Source organism: Mobula birostris, chromosome 21 (genome assembly GCF_030028105.1).
Source record: "Mobula birostris isolate sMobBir1 chromosome 21, sMobBir1.hap1, whole genome shotgun sequence".
Classification (NCBI taxonomy): Eukaryota; Metazoa; Chordata; class Chondrichthyes; order Myliobatiformes; family Myliobatidae; genus Mobula; species Mobula birostris.
In genome coordinates this window covers 24,125,779-24,149,522 of record NC_092390.1, presented here as the reverse complement: position 1 = coordinate 24,149,522, position 23,744 = coordinate 24,125,779, and the positions used below count along the sequence as shown (strand labels likewise).

General features: G+C 42.7%; 1 protein-coding gene across 3 annotated transcripts in view; it reads right to left on the bottom strand.

The window, feature by feature from the left end:
• The window catches only part of LOC140185675 (catenin alpha-3-like), a 1,719,142-nt gene that overhangs the window by 41,625 nt on the left and 1,653,773 nt on the right, over nt 1–23,744 (bottom strand). For all 3 annotated transcript variants that reach the window (XM_072239175.1, XM_072239176.1, XM_072239177.1), the window contains one exon: nt 8,257–8,362. In XM_072239175.1, coding sequence (XP_072095276.1) covers nt 8,257–8,362 — 106 coding nt within the window. The remainder of the gene's footprint in view (nt 1–8,256; nt 8,363–23,744) is intronic.

The window sequence follows — 23,744 nt, the reverse complement described above, 5'->3', positions numbered from 1 at the left end:
TACACAGCTGCCATCTTGACCGGAAGCAATCAAACGTTGTTTGTGAACTCTGATATGTAGGGCAGTTGGTGCTGCTGCTGTGCAGACAAAGCATCTGAGATTTTGGCCATCATGTGCACAAAGGGTTTGTGGTCAATGAACACTGTGAAATGGCGACCCTGTGGAAGAAAATGAAAATGGCGGACGGCCAGATAGAGACTGAGAAGCTCATGGTCAAACATGCTGTACTTCCTTTCAAGGGGTGGGGAGTGGAGCTAAAGAAGGTGAGTGGCTGCCACACACCTCTGACCAATTGCCTGTACACAGCACCCAAGGTATCGTCTGAAGCATCAGTAGAAGTGGCCATAGGTGCGCCAGTAGGGTCACCTTGGAAAGAGCTTGTTTGGTACCTTCAAATGCCCTGGTCATTTCTGCTGACCAGTCAAGCACATGAGTAGGGGTATTGCCTTTAAGTGCACAAGACAGGCTACGCATAAGTCCAGCAGCAGCTCGTGGAATGAAGTGGTGATAGAAATTCACCATGCCTAAAAACTCTTGTAGTCTCTTAGTAGTGCGGGGCGGTGGGAAATCCGTAATAATGGCTACTTTTGATGGGCGGGGTCTTGCACCTTCTGCAGAGATGCGATGGACAAGAAAGTCAATGGTTGACAATCTAAGCTGGCATTTAGCAGGATTAATAATGAACCATGTTGGCTTAAGCACTCAAAAAGTGTGCAGAGGTGAGATATGTGTTCGGATTTGGATGCACTGATGACCATTATGTCATCCAGATTAACAAAAAGAAAATCTAAGTCTTTTAATCTAGAGTCCATCAGCCATTGGAAAGTCTGTGCTGCATTTTTCGGGCCAAACGGTATGCGCTGAAACTCAAAGAGGCCAAACAGTGTTATCACAGCAATTTTAGGAATGTCTTCCGAGCACACAGGCACTTGATTGTAGCCCCTAACTAGATCAACTTTGGAAACAATTAACTTTCCAGCTAAATGCAACAAAAAGTCCTGGATGCATGAGACTGGGTAATGATATGGGGTGGTGGCTTCGTTCGGGAATCAGTAATCGCCACATGGGTGGCAACCGCCATTGAATAGGGACCATATGGAGGGGTGAATCCCAGGGGTTATTCGACCGGTGTCCAGTTCCAAGTCTTTCCATGTTGGAAAACTCAGCCTTCACAGTTGCCAGCTTTTCTGGGTCCAGTCTACACGTGTGGGCATGGACTGGTTGTGGGAATGTGATGCTCAACCTCATGTTTTGTAACTGTACTGGAGAATATGGGCTTGGTGAGGTTTGGGAATTCACCCAGCCGTCGAGTAAACTCACGTGCGGTGGTGCAAGCACTTGACAGAGTTGTTGTGGGGAACTTACTGGGGGAGCAGGGTAACGACCCAAAGTCATTGACATCCACCAGCGGGCAGTTCTCAAGATTGACTAACAGTCCTTGGGCTTGCAGGAAATCTGCACCAAGCAGAGGCCTAGCCACTTCAGCCAGGACGAAGTCCCACGTGTAACATCACCCACTGATGTAGAGCATCACTTGTCGTGCCCTGTAAGCCTGGATTCTGCTGGCACTGGCGGCCTCCAGCAAGGTTTTGTCGCTCTTTGCTTTCTCATCAATAGGTGATGCCGGCATCACAATCACTTGAGAATCCATGTCACATTGGAAGCATCGTCCTGAAAGGGTGGCCGTAATGAACTGCAGACGACCCCAGCAACTGAAACCCATGGTGTCCCAATGTGCTAGAACTGTCAAAATTGCAAGGCAGGTAGCACTTCCGAGCGTTCGTACCAAAGCCAGTGCAGTAAAAACACAGGCCAGGTATCATCCGGTTTGCAGCCCCGAGTGTCCTTTTGTTGGGGGCCTTGCTGACTAGGCTTATTAAAGTAGTGAATGGAGGAGGAATGATATACCACAGACTAGCTGAGTGTAGACGGTCAGTCATTTTAACAAGCTCCCTTTTGTCTTTCATGGATGCATTAGTGAGGGCAATGTGAACTTGATCAGGTACTTGCTGCATGAAGAGTTCTTTAAAAATGAAACAAGGGTGGTGATTTCCTAGGAGAAACAACACGTGGTCCATTAGCTCCGACGGCCTAGCATCGCTGAGACTGGGTAAGGAGAGCAACTGTTTGGCACACTCAGAGTCTGATGGTCCAAAAGTCTGTAAAAGATGAGTTTTCAGTGATCAGTATTTATTGTGTTCAGACAGGTGTTCTAGAAAACTCACCACTCTCACAGCTGTGGAGCTGTTAAACAATGCACGTAGAAATATTTGGTGCTGTTGGCGAAGATTTCTTGCAGTGCTAATTTGGCCTCGGATTGTACAACCCAAGCAATGGCATTTTGCTCCGAAAACTCCAGCAGTTTCAAAGTGACTCCATTTCAATAACCAACATGTTCAATAACCCTAGGATTGTCCTAAAGCATTGGGGTCACCAATATGGGTTTTCACAAATAAAGTGGCAGAAGCATTTTATGTTTCCAAAAAACCATGACAGTTCACTTATTGTACTACAAACACGGAACACAAAGCCCGGTAAAAGTACTTTACATAAGTATGTCCTCATGCCAGACCAGCCCGCTAAAGTGAACGCCAACTCAATATCAGTGGCTGTGAATTATGTACACTTCCATCAATTACATTACCCTACAATAGTACTCAAGCCCTGCTACAACTGTCGAGCATCCTTCGTTGATTCAAGTTTTGGTCCAAAATCGTCACTTCATCTGTGAGATGGCTTTAGAGATCATACTTGGACCTCTTGTAACCTTCTAGTCACCAGACTTAAATGCCTCTGATCTGGCCCTCAGCAGATTGTGGATCTCATGGTTCATCCAGAGCTTTGGATGGAGAAGACAGAGTGGTTTTGTGTTCTACTAAAGTCTATGACAACCATGTTGTGTTCATTCAGATCCACAAATGAATCTTTGAACGCAGCCCAGAACGGTAGAAATTCCTTATTTTAGTATAACAGTAGTCTAGTGTGTTGGGATCTCTGGTGGTACAGGTTATATACTTATGGTAGTTGGGTAAGGTTTTCTTCAAATAATTCTGGTTCAAGTCCTCAACTATGATCTGAAATGCGTTGGGTTGGACTGTTTTTTTTTGGTGAAGGCATCATGCAGTATCTCAAACTCTTGATTATAGTTGGCTACTGGTGGTCTGTAAAACTACAGTCAGGATTATGGAGGAGGACTCCTTAGGTAAATAAAATGGATGGCATTTGGCCTTAGGTGTTCAAGATCAGGAAAACATGAGTCCAACAAATCTAGCCCATCAGAGCACCATCGAGAGTTTTTCATGAAACCTGCACCAAAATACATATATGTCACCATTGAAATTCATTTTCCTGTAGGCATTTACGGGAAAATAAAGAAATACAATAGAATTTATGAAAAACTGTACATAACAAAAAAGGATAAAGACATTGAATAAGTAAATAAATAATACTGAGTACGTGAGCTGTAAAGTCCTTGAAGGTGAACCTACAGGTTGTGCAATCAGCTCAGAGTTGAGGTGAGTGGTGGGGTAGTAACTGTTCCTGAATCTGGTGGTTTGGGACCAAAACAGCCTGCCTGATGGAAGTAGTGAGAGGGGAGCATGGCCTGGATGATGGATATCCTTGATAACATATGCTGGACAAAAGCCAACCGAAAGACTTTTTACAAATAAATTAGAAGTACAAGATTATATAGTTTGGTGTAAGATTCAGAAACAAGCACTCTGTAATTAATAGACATCCACTTCACTGATTTCAGCTCTAATGTCGTTGATTCTTTGGGATATCTGTCTTTGATTTACATATTTTTTGCAGCAATTCTCTGAATAATTGGATACTCTCTGAGCAAGATAACATTATTTTTGGATTGCTCATTGTTTTATTAATAATTTCTCCTGCGAACTCGCCTGGGATGTTTAATTAGGTAAATTCAAAATCATTTTACTTTTGTCTTTGTCATCATCCAGATAAAATCAGGATCACCCGCTGATTGATCTGAAAACCACTGAATGCCTTAATATCACAAAGGTGAGTGGCTTGTAGGATGTGCTGTTTGGGAGCCGAAGTCACAAGGGTCTGCCATCACACAGGGTCACGTGCTTTCGGGATGAGTACAAGAGTACTGAGGTCACAGAGGGCTGCATCCATTCACGGTGAGGTTGGCGAAAGTAATGTTCGCTCATGGCACGATAAAGAGGGCTGCGAACTGTGATAGAGCCACGGGTTCAAACACACCCATTTGCAACCCTGTCACTCAGCTCACAGGAATTTGGGGCTGCACAGAGTAAAGACACAGAACTGTAATATTCAGGGCGAAGTCACGCAGGGTCACCTTACAGGATCTCAGAAAGATTACGGCACAGAAAAGCTGTTCACCCCATCAAACATGCCAGTGCTCTACAGTCCAGCTGGTCCCATCTCTTTACCTTCTCTCCGTTGCCCAAGATTTTATTTTCATAGTCATTGTAGTCATAGTCATGCTTTATTGATCCCGTGGGAAATTGGTTTTCATTACAGTTGCACCATAAATAATAAATAGTAATAGAACCATAATAGTTAAATAGTAATATGTAAATTATGCCAGTAAATTATGAAATAAGTCCAGGACCAGCCTATCGGCTCAGGGAGTCTCACCCTCCAAGGGAGGAGTTGTAAAGTTTGATGGCCACAGGCAGGAATGACTTCCTTTGATGCTCTGTGTTGCATCTGGGTGGAATGAGACTCTGGCTGAATGTACTCCTGTGCCCACCCAGTACATCATGTAGTGGATGGGAGACATTGACCAAGATGGCATGCAACTTAGACAGCATCCTCTTTTCAGACACCAACGTGAGGGAGTCCAGTTCCATTCCCACAACATCACTGGCCTTATGGATGAGTTTGTTGATTCTGTTGGTGTCTGTTACCCTCAGCCTGCTGCCCCAGCACACAACAACAAACATGATAGCACTGGCTACCACAGACTCGTAGAACATCCTCAGCATCGTCTGGCAGATGTTAAAGGACCTCAGTCTCCTCAGGAAATAGAGACGGCTCTGACCCTTCTTGTAGACAGCCTCAATGTTCTTTGACCAGTCCAGTTTATTGTCAATTCGTATCCCCAGGTATTTGTAATCCTCCACCATGTCCACACTGACTCCCTGGATGGGAACAGGGGTCACCGGTACCTTAGCTCTCCTCAGGTCTACCACCAGCTCCTTAGTCTTTTTCACATTAAGCTGCAGATAATTCTGCTCACACTATGTGACAAAGTTTCCTACCGTAGCCCTGTTCTCAGCCTCATCTCCCTTGCTGATGCATCCAACTATGGCAGAGTTATCCGAAAATTTCTGAAGATGACAAGATTCTGTGCAGTAGTTGGAGTCCGAGGTGTAAATGGTGAAGAGAAAGGGAGACAATTCCATTCGAATCAAAACCAGAATCAGATTTATCATCACTGACGTGCATCATGGAATTTGTTCAGCAGTACCATGCAAAACGTAGAAATTACTGCATGTTACAAAGACAAATAAAAGTGCAAAATGAATAACAAGGCTGTATTCACGGCTTCATGGACTGTTCAGGAATCTGACAGTGGAGGGGAAGAAGCTGTTCCAAAACCACTGAACAAGGGTCTTCAGGCTCCTGTGTCTCCTCCCTGACGGTAATAACATGAAGAGGGCATGTCCTGGATGGTGTGGTCCTTTGAGATTCCGGCGAGATGGTGGCCTCTCTGGATTCAACAAATGGTGCAAATGTGCATCTTACGTGTTTTTCTTGATGCCTTCTCGGACACTGGTGATTTGGAATACTGCAAGTCCAGTTCATTGGCTCATTGGTGAGACCAATGGTGGGGGAAATGTGTGCGCCTGGTTGGTGTGGGGAATATGCTCTCTTGCTAGAGACATGGTGGGCACGCTGGAATCCGCGCTGGGTTGTGGGTTGGCCCCTCCCATTGGTGTGTCTCTCCAGTGTTTGCTCTGTGGAAGACGAGATGGTTTTCCTGCGGAGGGCCAGTGTGAAACAAGCTGTTTTGCCTTTGTGTGCTGAACCAGTATGAGATGAGGAACTGCTGTGTACTTGTTTGTGCAGAAACATGGCTCCAGGACAACATCCCATGCACCATCAATCTGCAGGACTTGTGCTCATAATATTTTTGTGACTGAATGTGCTATTGTAATTATTTGTGCTGTGTGTTATGTGTGACTATGTATTGTGTCCTTGAGCAAGGCACTTAACCACACAGTGCTCTGCGACAACACTGGTGCCAAGCTGTATCGGCCCTTGCCCTTCCCTTGGACAATGTCGGTGGCGTGGAGAAGGGAGACTTGCAGCATGGACAACTGCCGGTCTTCCATACAACCTTGCCCAGGCCTGCGCCCTGGAGAGTGAAGACTTTCCAGGTGCAGATCCATGGTCTCACAAGACTAACGGATGCCTTTTATGTGTGACTGTATGTACTGTGTTTTGCACCGTGGCCCTGGAGGAGTGATATTTCGTTTAGCTGTATAGATGTATATGGTTGAATAATTATTAAGTTGAACTTGAACTAGAGGGAGCTATGGTCACAAAAAGGAGAGGTCAGAGAGGATCGTGGTCATCACAAGTTGAGGTCACAGATAATCATGAGCACTCATGATGATGTCACAAAGAGCTTTGGTCATAGGATGAGGTCACAACGGACTGTGACCATGCACGTTAAGATCGAAGAGGGGCGTAGTCATTCAGGCTGAAATTACAGAGAGTCATGATCGCTTATGAGTTCACAGTAGTCTATGAATTAGGATGAGAACACATGAGGTTGCAGTCACTCAGTTTCTGTAGATGAGGTCACAGAGTTTGGTGGTCTCTGATGATGAGATCACAGAGATCTGTGGTCTCTGAGGATGAGTTCACCGAGATTTGTGGTCTCTGAGGATGAAGTCACAGAGATCTGTGGTCTCTGAGGATGAGGTCACTGAGATTTGTGGTCTCTGAGGACGAGATCACTAAGATCTGTTGTCTCTGAGGATACAGTCACAGAGATCTATAGTCTCTGAAGATGAGGTCACAGAGATGCTGCAGAGAGCTGTGAACAATCAGAAAGTTTAAGAAAGCTGACTGGTTGAAAATGGAGTAGCAAGTGGAATATTTGGGAGAACAGGTGGAGCATGTTGTTCTCTGGTGGGAAATGTATGTTGGTATAAGAACAAACAATGAAGAAATGTGAATATCTGCTTCATGGCGATGAATGAGTTAATGGTTCCCCACAAGAGATGGCTCTTTGTGCTGGCGGAGAGATGGAATGTGTTACAGAGATGTGGTGTTTGGAGAAGGCCGATGGTGACTGGAGAAATCAAACTCTGTGGCAATAAGAATGTAGATTATCCACCAGCAAAAATTAGCCAGCGGGGTGTAACGCTCAGTAATAAATAGGGGCGCCACAGTTTCAGAGCGGTTAGCGTGACTCCATTGTAGCTCAGAAAGCTGGAGTCTGGAGTTCAATTCCAGTGTCCTCTATTAGCAAGTTTGTACATTCCTTCCCAGCTGCGTATGGTTGTCCGGTTTCCTCCTGCATTCCAAAGACATATTGGTTAGAAATTCAATTGATCGTTGTAAATTGTCCTGTGATTAGACTAATGTTAAATCGGTGGGTTGCTGGGCAGCATGGCTCATCGAGCTGGAAGGGCCTTTGCCCCACCGTATCTCTAAATAAAATAAAATAATAAAGTAAAAGAACTATAAGTTCTGGAAATCTGAAATAGCAACAGCAGCAGTTTGAGCAGAATCGGCAGAGAGAGAAGATCAGAGTTAACACCTTTGGTTAATGACCTTCTAGCACAACTGATATGAACTGTTAACTGTTTCCCTCTCCCCAGGTGCTCCTTGAGCTCAGTACTTCCAGTGGTTCCATTCAAAGTTCAATTCCTGGGTAAAATTGCATGCCTTATTTAGGCAATTGCAATTAAATAGTTCTCACTTTATTTCCAAGTCACACACTGTTGTGACTAGGACATTCTGTGATCTTGCAACTTCTTCAAGCATTGCTAAGTCAAACACCTGGGAAAAAAAATGTGAAAAGTATCGGATGAATTGCAACAGCTCAGGAACTGGCCCTCCTACACGGTGCTAGAAATGGGTTCAAATAAAAGGCTGGAATTAACAGCTGTTACACACATACGGTGAAAGAATAGAAAGTAAAATCACAACCAGCCGGTCACCAGTTGAGACTCTGCACCAAGGTAATAATTGTGCTTTGAAAAAGCTGGGCAGCGTCTGGAAGTGATAAAGAGCACCTACCTGGTTGGCGATCTGACGCACTAACACATCCATCCTGTTGCCAGATTCGGAAATTGTTTTGGCTGCTTTGATGACGTCAGATGTATTTTTCAAGGGGCCTCTTCCTCTGTGGGTGGGAAACAAAACAAGCAGTTCTAAAAACCTGAAGCGGTTAAATAGTTGTCTGTTTCATCGCACTAAGGGCCTAGTGTTACGTGGTCCCTGGAGAGTATTCCAGATCCTCACGACAACCAGACCTTGGGAGTAAAGGTCGTCATGGCATAGTTATGCTGGTTCTCTTGCAATCATCCCATTGGGATCTGGGACACAGCTTCAGAGAAGCTGTCCGATCTGAGTGATGCCTCAACTCTCTGCCAACCCACTGGTGGATCTGTTGAGGAAACTGAAGTAAATGATGGACATTCACAGTGTAGGCTCCATGTGGTGCATATCGAGGGAACACTCCAAACCATTGTGCATCAGCACAAATACAGCTGGATGTTGTACTCTGGAAGTACCAAAGACACGTGTCAGACTCCAGATTCATGGGTTGTGCATCAGAATAGCAAGAGTGATAATCTGTTCAATTTCCCCTTTGACATGAGGATGTCAAATTTCTCACAGAAATGAAGAAGGCCTTGGGAATTTCCTTGAATGATCCTTTTTTTAAAAAATCATTGTAAAGCTGTGTCCTACTTGAGTCTTTCAGTTAGGCAATGGCACTATTCGAAGGAATGCTGTGTAGTTCTCCCTGTGCCCTGGTGAGCACTATTCTAACCAAAATTGCTGACTCTAATGTAGAGGAGGCTGGACTCCAACGCAAAGCAGCGGAGACGATTCAGCAATAAGCGATAACTTCAATAATACACCACAATATAGCAAGCCACGAGTAGATATAAAAAAAAAGTGAGGACAGAAACTGAACACAACGGGCAACAAGGTAAATTGTAGGCCGGGAAAGTAAGAGCTAGGAGCAACCGGTTGAGGCCAGCTGGTTCAATGAGTGAACATGGAACAAGGACTGTAAACGAGAACTGGGGTGAAATAAGGTGCAGGTTATGAGTTTGAATCAAGCGGCAGATGACTCCTAACAGCCGGGTGGAGACTGGGTGGTGCCTGCATGTGCAGGACTGACAAACATTATTAGTAATTATCAAGGCATTATTTGTTAGGGCTACACAGACAAAATGCAGGAGGAACTCAGCAGGTCATGTAGCATCTATGGTGTGGGATAAACTGTTGGCATTTTGGGCTGAGACTCTTCATCAGGACCTCAGCTGAAACATCAACTTTTTATTCCCCTTCATAGAAGCTGCCTGACCTGCTGAGTTTCTCCAGCATTTTGTGTGTATTGCTTTGAATTTCCAGCATCTGCAGAATCTTCTGTTTTTACGATCTGTAGGGGCTAACTGTGCACAATCTCTGTAACAAAATTACTTAGTCAGCTGAAAAGTGCTTTGGGCCATCCCAAGTTTGTGAAAGTCATTAAGTGAATGCAAGGTTGTCTCCTTTGACATAGCACATACCCTGTGGCATTGTTCTTGTTAGGGTGGGTGACGCATTGCATCAAAAGAAATGCAGTTCTGTATGATGCCGTTGAAGTCATGATGCTTTTGAGGACCAATGATTGTGAAGTTAAGAATGGTTCATGGGAATTCGACAACTGAATGCAGGGTAGGGTAAATTTACGGAGTCAGGAAGGAGAGAAGACAATAAGGCATTTTAACACAAGAATGAGAATGTTAATTTGGCAGTGTTGATGGACTGAGGGGCAACACAGAAGTAAGCAGTAAGACAATTCAAAACTGTTTTGCTCACAGCAGTTTCAAGTATTCAGTTTAGGAGGTGCCAGAAACAGCTGGGTCGAAACATGAAACTATTTCACTACTTCAATAAGATAGGAACTACAAAAAATTTTAAACTGTTGATAATCATCTTGAATGATGCAAAGAAAAAGAAGATTTGGAGGGTGCAATCATCAAAATCATTGTATGAGGGCAGTCCATTACCTACACTGATTTGGCTCACTTACAGTCAATCAAAAGAACACGGCAGCGTACGCTGGATGAACTCTCTCAATATCTATTAGGAACTAATACACAATCTTGTTGTACTGTATTAGTATGATAGTGTTCTAATTTGTTCTGTTTTCATTTAAATACATAATTTGTTACTCAGTTAAGTGGTAGTTTGTCTTTTTTTTATACTTATTAACTATTTCCATGAAATTTGGACCAGTTGGGGCAGCCACTTAATTGGGCCAAAATGCAAACATGAGGAAATCTGCAGATGCTGAAAATTCAGGAAACACACACAAAAAATGCTGGTGAACGCAGCAGGCCAGGCAGCATTTATAGGAAGAGGTACAGTTGACGTTTCGGGCCGAGACTCTTCAACAGGACCTCTTCCTATAGATGCTGCCTGGCCTGCTGCGTTCACCAGCATTTTTTGTGTTCACATCAATGAACTACACAACTCTGTCATTGTCGGATATGATAAATAACCAATCACAACACAACAACAGCCTCTAGCAATTTCACACCCCAATATACCATTCCCAGCTTTCTCATTTACACTTCAGAAACATCTGTAGCATATTGCATTTGAAACAAAAGTTTCTTGAATGAACTTCCACCAAGCTCTCAAGGGCAGTGCCATTGGCTACAGGTTAGACAATAAGACTGTAAGACATTGGAGCAGAATTAAGCCATTCAGCCCATTTGGTCTGCTCTGCCATTCCATCATGGCTGATCCCAGATCCCACTCAACCCCATACACCTGCCTTCTCACCATATCCTTTGATGCCTGACTGATCAAGAATTGATCAACTTCCGCCTTAAATACACCCGTGGACTTGGCTCCACCACGGTCTGCAGTAGAGCATTCCACAGATTACTACACTCTGGCTAAAAAAAATCTCCCTTATCTCTGTTCTAAAGGGTTATCCCTCAATTATGAGGCTGTGCCCTCTAGTTCTGGATACCCCTACCACAGGAAACATCCTCTCCACATCTACCCTATCTAGTCTTTTCAAAATTCGATAGGTTTCAATGAGGTCCTCCCTCATTCTTCTATATTCCAGTGAGTACAGGCCCGAAGCTGCCAGATGATCCTCGTTAACCCCTTCATTCCCAGAGTAATCCTTGTGAACCTCCTCTTGACTCTCTCCAATGAAAACATATCCATTCTGAGATGTGGGGCACAAAACTGTTGACAATACTCCAAGTGCAGCCTGACTAGTGTCTTATAAAGGCTCAGCATCATCTCCTTGCTTTTATATTCTATTCTCCTTGAAATAAATAACAACATTGCATTTGCCTTCTTTACCACAGACTCAACCTGTAAATTAACTTCTGGGAGTCTTGTATGAGGGCTCCTAAGTCCCTCTGCACCACTGATGTTTGAACCTTCTTCCCGTTTAGATAATAGTCCACACTATTGTTCTTTTTATCAAAATACATTATGATACATTTCCCAACACTGTATTCCATCTGCCATTTTTTTTGCCCATTCTTCCAACTTGTCTAAGTCCTGCTGCAATTGCATTGCTTCCTCAGCACTACCTACCCCTCCACCTATCTTTGTATCATCCACAAACTTTCCATGATCAATGTGAAAATGGGTTGAAAAACCTGAGGTTAGCTTCAAATCAAACCTAGGAGGCTCCGAAATCAGCATTGAAGAAAAAATCATGGTAGAGAGTGAAGCATGAAGGTAATTGATGCCAAGTTAAAATAACAGATAAAGGACGGAGAAAAGATTTGGGTAGGATTGTGAGAACGTGCGGTGCTCCAGAAGGAAGTGATATTACTAATTTGTCAGAAGACCTACTCAAAGAAGATGGAAAAAGTTCGAAGTAGTTTTATAAAGTTCAACAGACACTAAGCCCTATGGAAATGCGTAGTTGTTGCAGATTGAAGAAGCCAGAGATCACATTGGCTCCATATAGTGAAGGTCGGTAAAATGGAGGGTGAGATGAGAAGTGGAAAATTGTAAGGTTGAACAATTATGTCATGTGTGAACAGTCGATGACTTCGCCAGGTTCACTGATCACTGAGAATGATGGAGTGACCACACTAACTGACGACACATATGCTTCTTCCTATCCACCTTCCCATATCTCTAAGGAACCCCAAAGCTCCTGCTCTGGTGTACCAATATAAAACATTACGTATTCTGTATTCTGTCGTTTTTGACTGGACCATCAAAGTCTTTGGGCCACAGGTGATAAATAGGGCATCATGAATGAAAGCCTTCACATTGAGCTCTGATCTAACCCTCAAGTTTTCCTAATTTATTATGACACATAATAAGGCCATTCAGCCCACTGTGTCCGTGCTAACTGCCAGCAGAGCAATTGCATTATTTCCCATTCCCCTTCTCCTTATTTCCCAGTAGTCCTGCAACTTGTCTCGTTCCCATCATGAACACAAGAGATTCTGCAGATGATGGAAAGCCAGAGCAACACACACAGAATGCTGGAGGAACTCAGCAAGTCAGGCAGCATCTATGGAGAGGATTAAACAGTCAGTGATTAAGGCCAAGACCCTCCACCAGGACTCATGATGAACTGTCCTGATGAAAGGTCGTGATTCAAAATGTTGACTGTTTGTTCCCTGAGTTCCTCCAGCATTTGGGCTAAGCTGTCTCCCATCAACTGTTCTTTGAGTCTTTCGCCACTTCTCTGCACTAAGGAGTAACTTACAATAGCCAGTTAACCCTTGGGATATGTGTTGAAAGCAGACCACTCAGCAAAATACACATAGGGACAAGGGGATTGCATGTAAACACCACACAGACAGAACCTGAGGTCAGGATAGAAGCCGAGTTTCTAAAACTGTGAGACAGCAGCATTGGCTGCTGGGTTACTTGGCGTCTCTTCTCTTCCTTCACACCACTCTTGTGTACAGAACTGAAGTTCTTTTGGAAATGAGTCAAAATGGATGTGTATTCATTTCAACTCAATGCATGAGATCCATTGTGGTAATCAAAGGACTATAATGGCCATATCTGATCAGCACTGGAGTAAACTCTGCTGCATGCATAGATACAATTACAATGTGAAAATACGACTGAAAACCTGAAGTCTGGTGGTAATGGGGTATATTGAAAAGATACTCTGTCTAATCACCGTTTGATGGGACATGGCCATTGGCCCCAATATCATCCACCAGAGGTCAATTGTTTTAATTTGCCAGTGGAAATGGTTTATGCAAATATAATGCCTGGTTCACATCTTTACTGTTATGCTGTAGGTATTTCATTTAGCAGTTCTGTAAGAGCAGCCTGTTCTGCTTTCAGCCTTTTTGGGTTATTGTTGAAGATAAGGGATGATGTGGAATGTGTGCCATCCAATTAGTGGGAGGTTTTTCTTGGTGAGGGACAATAAGGTTGGTCTTGGGCTTTTGTTCGAGAGGAGATGAAGAGAGAAGACGCTGGGGAGAACTGGTCGTAGCATACGATCCGGTGGGAGACCCGTTTGTTCGAGATGTATTGCAAGCAACGTTTGGAAGGTGGTGTGCGCTTTCACGTTGACCGAGGGCCCAGCGCGTGAGTGATAGAGAAGTTCAAGATGAGCTCCAGCTTGTGCACATTTGACTGTTTAATTAAAATAGACCCTTTTCTTTCTGTTATTCTTTACTAACCCTTCAGTTAAGATTCATAAATATAATTCTTTTACTCATATGCTGTGTGCTGTCTGTTATTTTGTGGCATTAATTTGTAACAGGGTAGCAAATGACACAGCATCCACACAAACCGGGGTTTGGGGTGGGATCGAGCGCGCCTCGATCTCACGAGTTTGGCGGGGCCAGAGGTTGTCTTCCCGAGACTTACGCAGCCAAAGAAATTGGGGTGTTTCACAAAATTATGTCACTGCTTAGAAATATAAAGTTGAGATTGCTGAGATCACAAGTGAGCAACACACTCATGATCCTGATTTGCATTTCTCTCCCAGGAGCATGTTAAAGAAACACCTGGTCTTCTGGCAGATTGTCTGAATGCTTATGAAAGCAACGTGCACAATCCTGGGAATAACAGGGACAGCTTTTGCTTAATGCCGTCCAATTTACAAATGAAGAGAATTACTCAGCACAAGGCAGGGTTCAAGTTATCCCCTGGAGATTTCTGCCACCAACTGGACCTTAAATGTCTCAGCACTTGCTTGTATCAGAATCGTCTCACTGTTGCAGGGATTTTCCATGTGTAACAAAGTCCAAATTGAGTTTATTACCGGCACAAGTACGTGTCGGCACAGGTTCAGTAAAAAACTTACTACAGCATCACAGGCACAGAGAATCAGATAGGCAGCAGTCACAAAAAAATAATTTTTACAAACATAGTTAGACCAAAAAGACTATCTTAATACAAAGTGAGCATTATGTGTTGGTATTGCATTACGGCTTGTACTGGTTAGTTCCAGAACCAAATGGTTGAAGGGCAGTAGCTGTTCTTGAACCTGATGGTACAGATATTAAAAGCTTAAGCCTAACATGACAGAAGCATTGCTATATGAAAAGGAAAGCAGAACAAAATTATTCTGAAGAATAATGGGAACAATGCTCACGCAGAGGATGTACCAGCTGTAGCCAAGTGCAAATATCCTGTTGGAAAGCACCTGCACAGTGAGTTTCTTCAGATGTAACGGAGGCTGCATGGATACAATTTCCAAAAATAAATTAAATATTCATCAATAGCTTCATCATTCTGATCCTCAGTAAGCTGTGTTTAATGTTTTATTAACTTTTATCTGTCTTTTACAATTTTGGTTGCCTTCGGTTTAGCATATCAAAGCAAAGCCAAAGTTTGTCTTGAGATACTTAGAGCATGTTTGTGTTGGCATTCGTTAGTCAGGAGATTGAGTACAAGAGTGGAAAGGCGATGTTGTAGTTCCATAAGACTGGTTTGACCATAGTTGGAATATTGTGTTCAGTTCTGGTTGCCTTACTATAGGAAGGATGTGGAGAGGGTGCAGGGGAATTTACCAGGACGCTGTCTGGATTAGAGAGAAGGTCTTATGAGGATAGGTTGAATGAGAACAGCTTTTCTCTTTGGAGTGAAGGAAGGTGTGAGGTGACTTGATAGGGGTGTACTAGATGGGTCATAGATCGAGTGGACGGCCACAGACTCCTTAGCAGGGCGGAAATAGCTAATACTAGGAAGCATAATTTTAGCACGATTGGAGGAAAGTATAGGGGAGATGTCAGAGGTCAATTTTTATTTAAACCAGCGAGTGGTGGGTCAGTGGAATATACCCCCTGCACATGGATGGCAGTAAAATGGAGGGCTACATAGGAGGGGTGGGTTGGATTGATCTCCGGGTAGGTTAAAAAGTGGTCACAACATCATGGACTGATGGGACTGTACAGTGCTGGAATGTTCTATATTTTATGTTCTATGAAAGAATTTTAACATACGAAGATTTTCCAATCTGAACAGAATTTGAAAATGTTTCTCATGCACAATAGCTACATGAATAATTTCCGAGCTCTTCAATGATACCCGGCAAAGGACAGTGTCGTTCAAGCTAAATGGAATCATTTATTCAACTACTGATGATGCTGAGACTTTAAGTATTACTTCAGATTTCCAATATCCAGTTGTGAATCACAAGAATGGATTGATCCGGCCTTTGAGGATAAGTGGACCTGGGGTAGATGCATGGGGCAAAGTGACTTGACCAGTGAGGAAGGATCTAGTGCTTAACCAGCTTTGGTCTACTTGTATTCCCGCTCTAAGTAAAATATCTCATACAACACCTAACCCTGCTTGGGGTGATTCAGTTGCTCCGTTGTCTACCTTGCCTTCTGAATAATTAAATTAACGGATAAAGAAAACTGTCACAGTTTCTTCATGATATCCAGAGCTGCACACCACACAAGAACAAACACTTCGAAAGCTGTGCCTTTTTGTAAATACTGGCACAGTAATAAGCTGTTCTGTCTGTGAGCATAAGGAGTCCTTGAGCTGTAAATGAATAGCAGTGACCATCTGATCCATGTGCGGATGAGATTTGCCAGATTGCTGCTGGGATTAAAGGGCATGTCTTATGAAGATAGGCTGAGTGAGTTCAGGGTTTTCTCTTTGGAGCAAAAGAGGTCGAGAGGCAGCTAAATAGAGCTGTACAAGATGGTAAGAGGCATAAACTGACTGGATAGCCAGATACTTTTTTCTTAGGACAGAAATAGCTATATCAGGGGGCATAGATTTAAGGTGATTGTCAGAAAGTATAGGGGTGATTTCAGAGGTAATTTTTTTACACAAAGAGAGGTGGGTGCATGGAATGACCTGACAGGGGTGGTAATAGAGGTGCTTTAGGGACATTTAAGTAAATCTCAGATAGCCACATAGATGACAAGAAAACTGGAGGGCTATGTTGAAAGGAAGGGTTAGATTGATCTTAGGGTAGGTTAAAGGGCTAGCACAACACTGTGGGTTAAAGGGCCTGTACTGTGCTGTAATATTCTATATTCTATGTAATGTGTGTGATGTTCTCTGTCCTATGCTCTTGGGTCCTCTCCCATCAAAAAAATAAAGAATTCCACTTATTCCACGCCACATCATGTTGCAAGGACACCCAAAGGCTCAATGAGATCACCCTGTGCCATGATCAATAATTGTTATGCAGCAGACATAGCAGTCTATTTGCAGAAGCAAACTTCCATCACCAGCAAGATAGAAGACTCAAGGGTTCAGAGTACATTTACTATCAAAGTATGTATGCAGTATACAACCCTGAAATTCGTCTTCCTCACAGACAGATAATGATCAGATATTGCATGATAATAGTTAAGAGATAATTATTGGTCAGAGCACAGGAAAATCTTATAAGTTTTGTCCCACAGGATCCTTTGGGAGTCTCCCACAAAAGGTGTCATTGCCTACATTCTCCACATTAAGGTTGTCAGCTTCTACTTTAATTAGCTTTAATTTGCAGCTTTCTAGCTCCAGACCTGCCTCATTTCCCAATAGGATGTTATGTTGCTCCTCTCTAGAAGGACCGTCTACATGTTGCTTGAGAAAACTTTCCTAGGCACACTCAACAAATTCTTCCCCATCCAATCCGAAAGTAGGAGGCACAGATCCAGGATAAGGGGGGAGGAGGATTTAAAATGGACTTGAGGGCGAGTTTTCACACAGAGAGTGGTGAATATATGGAACAAGGCGGGTACAATAGTGGACTAAAAGAAGCATCTGGATTGGTTCAAAGGTTCATTTTATTATTAAAGCACGTACGAAGAAACCAACTCTAGATTCGTCTTCTCCAGGTAGCCATGAGATACAGAAAAACCATCGAAGTTGTTGAAAGAAAAGATGTCAACCTCCCCTCCTGCACGAAAAAGAAAAAGAAACAAAACTGGCAAACCCCAAATTCCCCCAACCAAACCCCCCCCCCATACAAAAACCAGTAGATCGCCCACCCAGACACGGCAGCTAGAACATAAATCTCCTAGCCCCCAAGACCCTCCCAAGCAAACAAAAAAAAAACACAATAACATCAAACCCCTAACTCCTCCCTCTCACACAAAAATCTAACAGGTCGCTCACAGGGAGAAACACCGACAAGAACATCAGGCCCCCGAATCACCAACCCTTTCCTCACCCAAAAAAGGTGACACCCGCCATTCAGTAACAGGAAAGATAAACATGGCACATGGAGGGTCGAGGCTTAAAGGGATATGGGCCGTATACAGGAAACTAGAACGAGCTGGGTGGGCACCATGGTTGGCATAAACAGCTGGGGAAAATGGTCTGTATCTGAGCTTTATTGATCTATGTCTAAGAAGCAAAGATGCTCTTGGGCTATCTGCTGTAGCTGACGTAGTTCTGAAACAAAACAGATCTGAAGAGCTACCTTTGAATACCCATGGTCAGTATATCAACTGGTTGGTGATCAAGGTTTAGAGTCATGGTAACTGACCAGAAGAGTCAAGAACGCTGAGAAATCAAAACATTGAAGAAATGGCAATTGTAGGAAGCATCTAAAGCTGTAAAATGCCCAGTTTGTCCTCACCAATTTCATATTCAACGAATAGTTAGTAATTCTCAATCACTAGAAAGCTCACCTTTAAAGTCTGGAGCAAAACTTTGAGAATATCCCTTTTATTTTGCATTTATCCTTTCACTTGGCCAGTTTGACTTAACTGACAGCAGTTAGATATATCACAGAACATAGAACAGTACGGGACGGGCACAGGCCCTTCGGCCCATCATCACTGTTTCAGTAATAATGCTAAATGGTCATGATCTGGATCCCTCTATTCCCAAGTGTCTAACTAACAGCCTCTTAAATGCCACCACCATAACTGCTTCCATCACTTCCTCTGGCAGCCTGTTCCAGGCACCTGCCATTCTCTGTGTAAGAAAAGCATTTGTCCCAACATCCGCTCAGAATTTTCCTCCTCTCACCTTAAATACATGTCCTTAAGTACTTAACATTTCCAACGTGGGTAAAAGATTCTGAGTGTCTACCCCTCATAACTTTATAAAGGCTCTGCGATCATGACCATGTTAAAGTTCTGCACCGCAAAGTAAAACAAATGGCCACATCTGTGATATGTATTTTCAGTATTTTGGATCTCAGTGCTCGTTCTGCTCTATTGACATGAAGCTGTAAGTTATCGCATAGTGTCAGGATCTATTGTACTCTATCTAACTAATCCCGAGACTGGTTGGATATATTAGCAGCTGAATTCCTCTCAGCTTCTGCAATGGCAGCAAGCTTTCATTATTACAGATAATTAAGGCTGTCCATCATGAGATTTGGATGCTGAAGTCACCTTTGGTCCATTTGATTCTATCTCTTGTGAATATCATTCGTTCAAAGTTCAAAGCAACTTCATTATCGAAGTGTGTATATGTCACCCTATACCACTTGGAGATTCTTTTTTGTTTGCGAGCATTTTCAGTAGAACGAAGAAATACAATGGCATCAATGAAAAATTACACACAAATAAAGACTGATAAACTAATCTACACGTCCAAGTGAGCTTAATATTGCAGCCACAAAAATGGGCCTTCATCACTTTCTGTGCCAAGAAATAGCTTTTGGATTCAATCCGAAACCTGCCTGCCTGAATTTTAAAGTGAGTTTACTGAAGTGAAGCTTTTTCCCTGCCATTCAGGCAAACTCACAAGGCTGGTCAAGATCTACGACAGCAATTACTAATCAGGTGACAGAAAAAGAGACTTTCTTTTTCACTCTTCAGAAACTGGATTACGCAAGTCATACCCAGGAGTCTGAAATAAAAAGAGCAAATGTTGGAAAGGTTCCGCAGGTCAGGCAGTGTCTGTGAGCAGGAGAAGCTGCACAATTCTGGTCCAGAACCCTTTATCAGGGCTGCGAAGGAGAGAGGGAAATTGGATGGTTTTCAGCAGAAGAAAGGTTGGAAGAGGAACAAACTATTCTGACCAGCTGACTATTTATATTCTGTTTCTATTTTGGACTTCCAGCATCTGCAGCTTTTTGGTAAATCCAACTGCCAAGAGCAGTCCATCTGTTAACGTTCTAGAGACCACTGTGGGAACGGTAGAATGTTATCTAGGAGTACAGTGATTCACCTCCAGGACTTTTAATATGATAATCCAAGAAAGGAAAGGTTTAAACTGTAACAAATTAAAAAAATAAATCTTTCAAAGTTTCAAATCAATTTATTATCAAAGTACGTACATGTGACCATATAAAACCTGGAGATGCATTGTCCTGCAGGCAGTTACAGGATAATAAAGAAATAGAATTTATGAAGAGAAACTGTACGTACACAATGACTGACAAACAGCCAATGTGCAAAAGAAGACAAGTTGGGCCAATAAAAGAAAAATACTGAGAACGTGAATTGTAGAGTCCTTGAAAGTGAGTCTGTAGATTATGGTATCAGTTCAGAGTTACGGTGAGTAATGTTATCCAGGATGGTTGAAGGATAATAACTGTTCCTGAAGCTGGTGGTGTGGGTGCTAAGGATTCTCTACATCCTGCCTGATAGAGAACATGGTCTGGATGGTCGGTGTCCTTGGCGGTGGATGCTGGGTTCTCCTGGCAGTGCTCCTTGTAACTGGGCTGAATGGTGGGGAGGATTTTGCCTGTGATGGATTGGGCTGTATCCATCAATTTATTCATTCACTTTATAGCATTTATGACGTGTATTTAAAAAAAAATCCTTTCACTTTCACTGTGAAGTTTGCCAGTATAAATAATGGTATCTACCATACATAATCTGTGTTGGTGAATTAAAGAGTCAACTCGTCCATAACAATGAAAGATGCACTACTGCAAAACACAGATTTTAATTCACAGCCAAATAATTGAACGCCATATGGAGACCCATTTGAGAATTGGCTTTAATGCAACCACTGCTGTTCGTGTAAACAGCCGCGTATGGAATTTTGACTTGGTGATTTATCTCATTAGTAATGAAAAACATGGTTCAAATGGAAAGGATTACTTCCTTTAATCTGTCTGTTATCACTGTTTATGTGCGGTATCTGATTCATGCTAATTTTGTTCTTTATAACAGTTTAAGAGATTATAACTTAATTCAAATCGGATATGAGACATGGAAGTATTAAGGAAGCTAAGGATCTGGGTTGGAAATGATCAGAGCACCATACACAGTTCTGGCCATATAAATCAAGGTGCCAAGTAGGGGAGGAGAGTTGCACACATAGATTTTCTAAGTAACTTAGAGTGTACAGTTAGCAGGAAACATTGAACAGATAGGACTTGGATGAGTAAAGAGACATTTGAAAGGTGACCTCATAAAGCTTTTTAACATGAAAAAGAGTTGAAACAAGGGGTTAAAGGTATAGTAAAAACAGTTTCCACATATGGAGAGCCAAAGACCAGAGGAAAAAGATATAAAGTAGTCAATATTAAATTTAAAAAAAGCATTTAGGGAAAACCTTATTGTCATAGAGTCATGGAGAAGTACAGCACAGAAAAGGCCACTCAGCCCATTTAGTCCATGCTGAACCATTTAAACAAAAATCTCCCATCGATCTGCCCTTCATATCCCTGCCATCCATGTGCTTATCCACACTTCTCTTAAACGTTGAAATTGAGCTTGCATGCACCACTTGTTCAGGCAGCTTGTTCCACACTCTCACGACCCTCTGAGTGAAAAAAAATTTCTGCTCGTGTTCCCCTTAAACTTTTCACCATTCTCCCTTAACCCATGACCTCTGGTTGTAGTCCCACCCAACCTCAATGGAAAAAGCCTGCTTGCATTTACCCTGTCTATACCTTCATAATTTTGTATACCTCTATCAAATCTTTTCTCAATCTTCTACATTTCGAGGAATAAAATTCTAACCTTTTCAATCTTTCCTTATAACTCAGGTCCTCCAGACCCTACAACTTTCTTGTAAAATGTCTCTGTGCTTGTTCAACCTTATTTACATCTTTCCTGTAGGTGAGTGACCAAAACTACACAACAATACTTCAAATTAGACCTCACCATGTCTTATACAACTTCAACATAACATCCCATCTCCTATACTCAATACTTCGATTTATGAAGGCCAATGTGCCAGAAGCTTTCTTAATGACCCTGTCTACCTGTGATGCCACTTTCAATGAATTATGGACCTGTATCCCCAAATCCCTTTGTTCTACCACACTCCTCAGTGCCCTACCATTCACTGTGTAAGACCTACACTGGTTGGTCCTACCAAAGTGCAACACACCACACTTGTCTGCATTGAATTCCATCTGTCATTTTTCCAGCTGGTCCAGATCCCGCTGTAAACCATGATAGTCTTCTTCACTGTCCACTACATTCCCAATCTTGGTGTCATCTGCAAGTTTGTTGATCCAGTTAACCACATTGTCATCCAGGTCGTTGAAATAGATGACAAATAACAGTGGACTCAGCACCAATCCCTGCAGCGCTCCTCTAGTCACGGGCCTCCAGTCAGAGAGGCAACCCTCTACTGCCACTCTCTGGCTTCTACCACAAAACTAATGTCTAATCCAGTTTATTACCTCGACTTGAATGTCGAGTGATTGAACCTTCTTGATCAACTTCCCACTCGGGACCTTGTCAAATGCCTTACTAAAGTCCATGAAGACAACATCCACTGTCTTGCCTTTGTTAACTTTCCTGTTAACTTCCTTGAAAACTCTATAAGATTGGTTGGACATGACCTACCAGGCATGAAGCCATGCTGACTATCCTGAATCAGTCTATGCCCATCATCCAAATACTTAAACATCCGGTCCCTCAGAATACCTTCCAATAACATTCCCACTACTAATAGCAGACTCACTGCTCTATAGTTTCCTGGAATATTTTTAGAGTCTTTCTTGAACAGCTGAACAACATTGGCTATCCTCCAATCCTCTGATACCTCACTTATCACTAAGGATGATTTAAATATCACTGCTAGGGCCCTGGCAATTTCTGCACTTGCCTCCTGCAGGGTCTGAGGGAACACCTTGTCAGGTCCTGGGAATTTATCCACCCTAATTTGCCCCAAAACAGTAAACACCACCTCTTCTATAATCTGTACAGGGCCCATGAAGTTGATGCCGCTTTGCCTCACTTCTAAAGACTCTGTGCCCATCTCCTGAGTAAATATAGATGCAAGAATATTAATTGAAGATCTCCCCCCTCTCTTTTGGCTCCACGTATGGATTACAATATTGATCTTTCAGAGATCCAATTTTGTCCTTTTCAATCCTTTTGCTCTTAACGTATCTCTAGAATCCCTGAGGATTCTCCTTCACCCGATCTGCTACAGCAACTTCATGCCTTCTTTTAGCCTTCCTGATTTCTCTCTTAAGTGTTCTCTTACATTTCTTGTACTCCATAAGCACCTCATTTGTTCCTACCTGCTACGTACCACCTTTCGTTTTCTTATCCAGGGCTCAATATCTCTCGAAAACCAAGGTTCCCTAAATTTGTTAACTTTACCTATTATTCTGACAGGTACATACAAGCTTTGTACTCTCAAAATTTCACTTTTGAACACCTCCTACTTACCAAGTACTCTCTTGCCAGAAAACAGTCTGTCCCGATCCACACCCATCAGATGTTTCCTGATACCATCAAAGTTGGCCTTTCTCCAATTTAGAATCACAACAAGACCTAACTTTTTGCATTTTTACTTTAGAACTAATGACACTGTGATCACTAGACCCATAGTGTTCCCCTACACAAATTTATGTCACCTGCCCTCTCTCATTCCCTAATAGCAGATCAAGTAGCACACTCTCTCATTGGGACATTGCTGATTAAGAAAAGTTTCCTGAACACATTTGACAAACTCTGTCCCATCTAGTCCTTTTATAGTATGGGATTCCCAGTCAATATGTGGAAAGTCAAAATTACCAACTATAACAACCTTACATTTCTTACAACAGTCTGCGATATCGCTGTAAATTTCCTCCTCTAAATCCCACGGGCTGTTGGATTATTACTCAGACAGAGGTGTTACAGTAATAAGTCAGGGTAGTAAAGCCTTGAGTGGGGCAGATTTTGTCACAGGGTTGGTGCATTGTTTATGCTGTTAGC